The 7,853-nt window shown below is 43.0% G+C and overlaps 1 protein-coding gene across 4 annotated transcripts in view; it reads left to right on the top strand.

The window, feature by feature from the left end:
- The window catches only part of TP73 (tumor protein p73), a 223,245-nt gene that overhangs the window by 189,352 nt on the left and 26,040 nt on the right, over positions 1-7,853 (top strand). For all 4 annotated transcript variants that reach the window (XM_069078308.1, XM_069078306.1, XM_069078307.1 and 1 more), the window contains one exon: positions 7,213-7,399. In XM_069078308.1, coding sequence (XP_068934409.1) covers positions 7,213-7,399 — 187 coding nt within the window. The remainder of the gene's footprint in view (positions 1-7,212; positions 7,400-7,853) is intronic.

Raw genomic sequence — 7,853 nt, 5'->3', positions numbered from 1 at the left:
TCTTCCTTTTTTCTTTCTCTCTTGTTCCCTCCCTTCTTACCTTCCTCTTCTTTCTTTCTTCCTTTTTTTCTTTCTTTCTCCCTCCCTCCCTTCCTCTTTCTTTTCCTTCCTTCTTTTCTTCCTTCCTTCCTTTCTTTGTTTTCTCTCTGTCTGTCTGTCTGTCTGTCTCTCTCTCTCTCAAAGGACTGACTTCTACTTTCTAATTGAAAGAGCATTACAACTGAAGTCAGGGGACCTGAGTTTCACAATTATCTGTACCACTTGACTTTAAATCATGTTGGGCAATCACTTAACTTCTCAGAGCTCTGATCTCCTCAATCTGTAAAAAGAAGGCATCAGCCTAGAGCAAGAATTCTTAGCCTTTTTCATGTGTGTCACAAACTCCTTTGACAATCTGGTGAGACTTGGGGACGTCATTCCCAGGAAAAGGTTTTATTATCTATATTATTAAAAAAAAAGCCAAATTTTAGTTAGAGATTAGTGAAAATAAAGATGTAATTCTCCTCCCCCCATTTCTTAAAGTTATGATCCCTTTGAAATCTATTAAGAGTCAGACAAAGAACCCTTGGACTAGACTGTCTCCATTTTCTTCCCTGCTCTAAACCCTTTGGGCCCATGAATGCAAAGATCCTTTAATTCTATGCTTGCATCCGAGGCCCTGGGCTTGACTTTGCTGCACTCAAGATTAATTTATGATCTTGGTCTAAAATAGACAACAATAACAGCCAAACAGGGTTAATAACAAACCAAACAGCCCTGCTACATTCACAAAAATAGCCAAGTTGAATCGTGGTTTTTATGCTGATTTCAAGGGTGACTTGAGATTTTGCCCATCCCTCCCCTACTTCAGAGGAGTCTGAATTTTGTATTTTTAAAAATAATTCTACTAAATAAAAGTATGTGTGTTGAACTGACCAGGAATGTCAGTGCTTGTTTTCTGACTATATTTATAGGTTCTCTCTTCTCAGAGTTGGCCAGCATGCCTGGATTCTCCTTGCCCTGACATTGCTTTTCACTTGTGGATTTCTTGATGAGATTGTTCCCTGTGCCCATCACTGATAACACCAAGGTGTAAGAAGTCCAAATATGCATCCAAGAGACAAATCTTGAATCTCATAACTTCGTAAGCTTGGAGAGGTGACTGACAATTTCTTGATACTTTTCTGCTTTGGATACAATTTTCCCAAAAGTTTTTGATCGCTCAAAAGAGAAAAAAAAGGATTTCCATGCTGTTCCTTCAGTTTTATTCAGCTTCAAATATGAGCAAAACCTTCAAAATGTTCATCATTCTTCATTTTTCTTGTTTGAGAGACACAGATCTCTCCCACATTGATTTTTAGCTACACTAACTGATGGACATTTCTTTTTTGGACAAAAAAATCTGTATTGTTTTGACCAATAACCTTGAAAAAAAATTTTTTTGTTAACAAATTTTTAGAGTTCAAATTGGGTCCGTCCTCCTACTTTTATAGAGGAAGAAACCAAGTCGGAGAGGGGTAGAGTGATTTGCCAATGGTCACATAGCAAATAGGGATCAGATGCAGAATTTGAACTCAAATCTTTTTGATGACAAGTCCAGCCCCCTATCCACAACATTTCAAGACTAACCAGTGGTTAGCTTACCACATTTTTCTTTTCTAGAATTAATTCTTTCCTTTGATGCCAGCTTTCTTTCATGGGTTTTTTCCTATCCATGCTATTTTATTTACAAGTAAAACAGTAGCATTTAATCCCCGGGTTGTAACCTTAGTATGAGTGACCACTTTTGTAATTCTCGCAGATAATCCAAGAACACTTTTTACACACTGCTTCTCAAAAGAAGTTTTGAATATTTTGGTGCCCTCTTGCAGAAGATTCCATACTTTTAGTCCAAAAGTTCAAAGATTTCCTTGGTTTAGGAGTCAGTTAATCTCACAGACAACGTCCTTTGGGTCTGTTCAGCTATTAAATAGGGATGAGCTAATCTCACAGACAACATCATTTGGGTCTGTTCAGCTTATTAAACAAGGATCAGTTTTTGTTTTTATCTTAATATTCCAAGCTGCTGACACAGTAGATACTTAATAAAGACTGGGTGGTTGATTAGTTGATTGATTAATCGGAATATGGAAAAATTACAATAGATGGGGGACTTGCTCCCTTGCTGGCCTCTTCTCTTGTCATACTGAATTTCATCATTACAATATGAAAAATTACACCTTACTCCCCTGCCATGTTCTCCACCCCAGTGACATTGGCTTTCTTACCCTTCTTCCCACAAGACATTCCATCTCCTGACACTTGGCATTTTTTCTCTCTCTTCCCCATGCCTGGAATGCTCTCCCTCCTCATCTCTGTCTCCCGGCTTCCTTCAAGTCGGAGCTAACATCCCACTTTTTGCAAGATGCCTTTTCTAATCCTCCTTAATCTCTTGTTTGCACATTGTTGTTGCCGTTCAGTCGTGTTTGACTCTCCTTGACCCTATTTGGGTTTTCTTGGCAGAGGTACGTTTCCTTCTCCAGCTCATTTTACAGATGAGGAAGCTGAGGCAAATGGGGTAAAGTGACTTGCTCAGGGTCACACGGCTAATAAGTGTCTGAGGCCAGATTTGAATTCATGAAGATAAGTCTTTCTGATTCCAAGCTCAGTACTCTTCACCAAATTGCTTATATATCCTCATTTGCATGTTCCCTCCCCCATCAGACCTCGAGCTTCCTGAGAGCAGGGATTGTTTTTGCCTTCTTTATATCCCCAGTGCTCAGAATGGTACTTGGCACATAGTAGGAATTTAATAAAGCTTGATGCTTATCGGTCATATTGATCTTCATCCATCTACCAAGTCTCTGGAGCTTTGCATACTACAGGTCTCTGTGGAACAGATCTTACAGCTCATGGCAAGTGGGACTTTTCACAAGTATGTTTAAACCAATCTGCACATCCCTAATGTGTATATTAAGCAAAATAGCCATCTGTTGAATGGTCTTTTTGTTCTTTCTAAATCATAGGAGCCAGAAATGCCGTATGACATGAAGCCAAGCTGTAGTTTTAGCAGAGAGATACCTCACATATGAGGGGCTCCAGGAGCCTTATCCCAATTGCCTCTCTCATTACCAAGATATGGTCCCTCTGCTTTCTTACCAGAGCAGGGAAGTGCCATCTCTGAGATTTAAAAGTATAATAACAGAAACTCTTTGGATGATGGACACACTTAGAATTTAAGTAATGCACACCAGTGCCTATGGAGTAGAAAATAGGATTAAAAATGAGAGGAATGTTTACCAGATGACACCTGGCATACGATTGGGACACCAGTCTCCACCATGTGGAGTGTTGACTGCATGACTGAGCACACATGAGCATGTCTCTGCCTGCTATCCCACACGGCACCTAAGCTGGGATGTCACAGAGCAGTGTTTGTGCACAATTCATGGAGTGATTTCACGCTGTCCTCCCTTGTTCCCACCTGTCCCCCCTCCAACCAAATCCTTCGTTATTACCACCTTATTCTCATAAGTTATATCAAAATGTAGATGTCACTCAGTAACCCAGGATGATGGTGAAATCCTGAAGATTGAATTCAGCTCCAAAAACATCAAGAAATTCTCACATGACAAAATGTGTGTTGAACTGGGATAGAACAGTCCCCGTAGAATGCCATTGGCATAACCCATAGGAGCTGCCATCTGACTGCCCCCAGTGACTGGATTTGATGTTTCACGGGTCTCTACAGCCTCTTGGGCATTAACTGGCACTCATCTCCTTAGTTGTGGCAAAAACTTTGGGTCATTTTTTGTGCCAGCTTCCATAACTTCACTCACCAAAGCAAAATCTCCAGCTTCATTATATATGGCGTCACATATATTCTTTGTAGATGCTGGTCATGAAGGTTCTGTTTAGCATGGTGGGAATGATGAAAAAGATGGTGGCATGCTAGGAAATCCCCTCGAAATCCAGATTTGCCACTTGTTGCTTTTGCGATCTCAGACAAGTCTCTTAACATCTCTGAAACTCAGTTTCCTCTCTCTGTAAAATGAAGAGATTAGACCAGATGTTCTAGTCTTATAGATTGGACAGTCTATGATTCTCTGAATCTATGAGTCAGCCCTCTACTCTGGTCCCGGGTAATTCCACCGAACTGGGATAAAGGGTAGGAATTGGATCCATATAGAACCGTGTAAGTTAATAGTACCTACACCCTGCACACCACACCCCTCTAAGGGCTCCTTAGTGTTGTCTTGGGATAGAGGGATAACTTCCAACGCCTTTAGGAAATGTTACCAGTCACCACAGGTTTTCCTGGCAATGTTTGTTGGATAGATGGATGGAGGGATGAATAGATAGATGGATGGAGAGATGAATTATTTTTCAGAGTTAGTGGGAAGGAAAAGGCAAGAGAGAAGGATGCTTTTCAGGAGAAAAATCTCTTTGTTTTCTATACTGCTGGGTCTTTTTAAAGTGGGGTTCATCTGAGCCCTGGAAGAAAGGTCTTCTCACTGTTCATTCTCAGGCATTTCAACCTGACTTGTCTCAGCAAATCCGTTGGAGGGGCCAACTGGAACGGAAGAGCTCCCGGCACTCTGGGTGAATATTTGGGATCCCTCAGAAAATCCTGCCTGTTGGAGCATGTTGGGGACAACCCGTCTTCCCCCCAAAAAGTACCCAGTCCTTTTACTGAGAAAAGCTTGAAGGGCTTAGCAGGCAGAACTTTAAGGCTCCTCATCACAAATGGTACAGATGAGAAATTCCGAGTGCTTCCGGGAAGCTACGAGACGAGGAACAAAGGGATTAGGGACAGAAATCAGAGACAAGGAACTTGAGAGATGATGTGTGTTCCCTAAATTCCGATTAGGTGTCTTGGATTCCACTCTTGGAGAGCAAAGACTGAGCTGGGCTTGTGGAGGTTGGAAATGGTGACTGTCTTTGGGTATCATGTGAAATGGCCATCACATAAAGGGCCATCATGTGAAAAAGGGATTAGAGATTGTTGAGCCTCAGGAGGCAGAGCCAGCTCCAGGTAAAGAAAAGGTCCCCATTGTAGGAGCTGTTCACGAGCCCTGTGGACTGCCTTGGGAAGTGGCTTCCCTATCACAGCAGGTCTTTAGGTCCTACCAGGAATGGCCGCTTGCTGGAGCTGCTATGGAGGGGAATTTTTGTTCATGTGCAGATGGGACTAGTTATCCACCGAGGTCCCTCCCACCTCTGAGAATTGGTGACTCATTTCTTATTCACGTCTATTCATCAAACTCATGAGACAGGAGCTCTTAACTGTGTGTGTGTGTGTGTGTGTGTGTGTGTGTGTGTGTGTGTGTGTGATTGATGGGCCCTGTTGGCAAAGCCAGTGGACCCCTTCTCAGAATAATGTCTTTAAGTACACAAAGGAAAATACATAGGATTATAAATTATATTGAGATACAGTTATCTATATATACATATGTTGCATACATAATTTGTATGTGTGTATATAGATACAGACATATAACACATTCACAGACCCCCAAGTTCAATCCCCTTGGCAAATATCTACTCTGTTCAGCATTGCTTGAGGCACAGAAGTAGTGGGTGCCAGCCCTGACCTCAAGAGGCTTCTAGTTCATCTAGAGGGTTCGGACTCAGACGGAATCATTAGTGCTCATATTCAAAGCGTGAACGGGTTACAGAGTACACTTATTAACTTGCTGGAGAAATCCAGAACAGGGAGGGCTCCATCCTCAGTCTTTGTTGACTGCCCCCTGTATGGAGCCTCATGTGAATTCTTGTCCTTTTTGTTTTATATTATCCCCCTTTCTTGCCCCAGCACTCTGCCCCTCCTTCTAATCAAACTTGTTCACTCATTTTTTTCAATCATATCTGTCTCATGACCCCATTTTGGGTTTTCTTGGCAAAGACACTAGAGTGGTTTGCCATTTCCTTCTCCAGCTCATTTTATAGATGAAGAAACTGAGGCAAACAGGATGAAATGACCCTCCTGGGTCACACAGCTAAGAAGTACCTGTGGCTGGACTTGAACTCAGGAAGATGAGGCTTCCAGACTCCAGGTCCAGTGCTCTGTGCATGGTGACACCGCCTAGCTGCCCCCTCGAATCAGACTTGCCTGTTAGATGAGTGTTCTGACAGTATTCCATCTTCCCCTCCACACCTTTGCGTAGGTGGCTTCCCGTGTCTGTAGTACACCCCTGTCTCTTGGATTTCCCAGCTGAGTACTGTTACTCCTACTCTAGCTGTTTCACAATGCCCCTCCCCCCTTTGCCGGTGGTACCCCTCCCCCTTAAATTATGTAAATGGGTTTATAAACATATATAAAAGTATGCCGAGTAATTTATAGAGAAGGGGCACAGAATGGGCAGGAATGGATGGATTAAGTGCTGTATCATTAGGTGGTTCAGTGGATAGAGAACCAAGCATGGAGTCTGGAAGACCTGAATTCAAAACCCTCAGATACTTATTAGCTGTGTGACCCTGGGACAGTCACTTAATCTCTGTTTACCTCAGTTACCTCATCTGCAAAATGGGGATAATAATAGCACCTACCTGTCAGGGTTGATGTAAGGACCAAATTAGATCATAATTGTAAAATGCTTACCACAGAGCCAGGCATGGAACAGTTGCCATGTAAATAAATGTAAGCTGTTACCATTAGAGGAAGACCCACATCGATGAGGTCATGTAACCATTGGATTATTCGGAGCAACTTTGTTTCTGCTTATTTATGTGGATGTTATATCTCTATCCCACCCCCAGTAGGGTATCACTTCTTTGAGGGCAGCTGCCATTGTGTTTTTGTGATTTGTACTTAGTAGGCATTTAATAAAAGATTGTTGAAAAGAATGGAATGCAGTTAAGGCAATCATGGAAGGCTTTCTGGAGGAAGTAGATTTTTTTTTCTCTTGAGCCTGCTGCCTCCCAATCAATCTATTAATCAATCAACAAGTATTTATTAATGTGTCCTGCCCTGGAGATACAAGGAGAAAATGAAGTAGTCCCCGCTTTCAAGGAAATGAGGGGTTACCACACAAATGTGGCAAGCTTGTTACTTGGTTCCCAGTTGTGACTCTTTCTGCTAACTTTGTGATAAGGTCTCTGGTATGCTGCTGAAAGACCGCAAGTGACACCCGCCCCCTTTAACTCGGGCACCTGGGATGAAGCCCTAGTTTCAACTCTGCCTCCCCTTCTCCTCCCTCTCCTGCCAAGACCCACACACACACCACTTAGCTCTCATCTGTTTCTCCCTTACAGTACTCACCGCTGCTAAAGAAACTGTACTGCCAGATAGCCAAGACATGCCCCATCCAGATCAAGGTGTCGACGCCCCCTCCTCCTGGCACCGTCATCCGGGCAATGCCCGTCTACAAGAAGGCAGAGCATGTGACTGAGGTGGTGAAACGCTGTCCCAACCACGAGCTCAGCAGAGACTTCAATGAAGGTGGGGTTGGGTGGGGGGGATGAGAGGCTTTTGTTCACAACCACAGAGAGTACTTGGTGTTGGGGATGTTTAGAGATATGATACTAGGTTTGCCCTCAAGGTCTTAAAGTCTAGAAGCATCATGGTGCAGTAGATAGATTGCCGGCCCTGGAGTCAGAAAGAGCTGAGTTCAGATCTGGCCTCCAGACACTTCCAGGCTGTGTGTACCTGGGCAAGTCACTTTCCTTCTGCCTGCCTCAGTTTCTTCATCTATGAAATGGGGATTATAGTAGCACCACCTCCCAGGGTTGCTGTGGAGCTCAAATTTAAGTGGTTCATTAAGCAATACCCAGCAATAGAAACTGGCAAAGGCCAGAAGCCAGGAAGGACCAGCCAAAAATGCTAAGATGTCATTAAGAATAATAACAAGAGCTAACATTTATATAGCGCTTAGTAGGTGCCAGGCACTGTGTTA

This window comes from Petaurus breviceps, unplaced genomic scaffold, assembly GCF_028583685.1.
Source record: "Petaurus breviceps papuanus isolate PSGF00001 unplaced genomic scaffold, PetGlider_PUasm1.0 91041, whole genome shotgun sequence".
NCBI lineage: Eukaryota > Metazoa > Chordata > Mammalia > Diprotodontia > Petauridae > Petaurus > Petaurus breviceps.
Note: the sequence above shows the minus strand (reverse complement) of the source record. Positions and strands in the feature narration are given on the sequence as shown.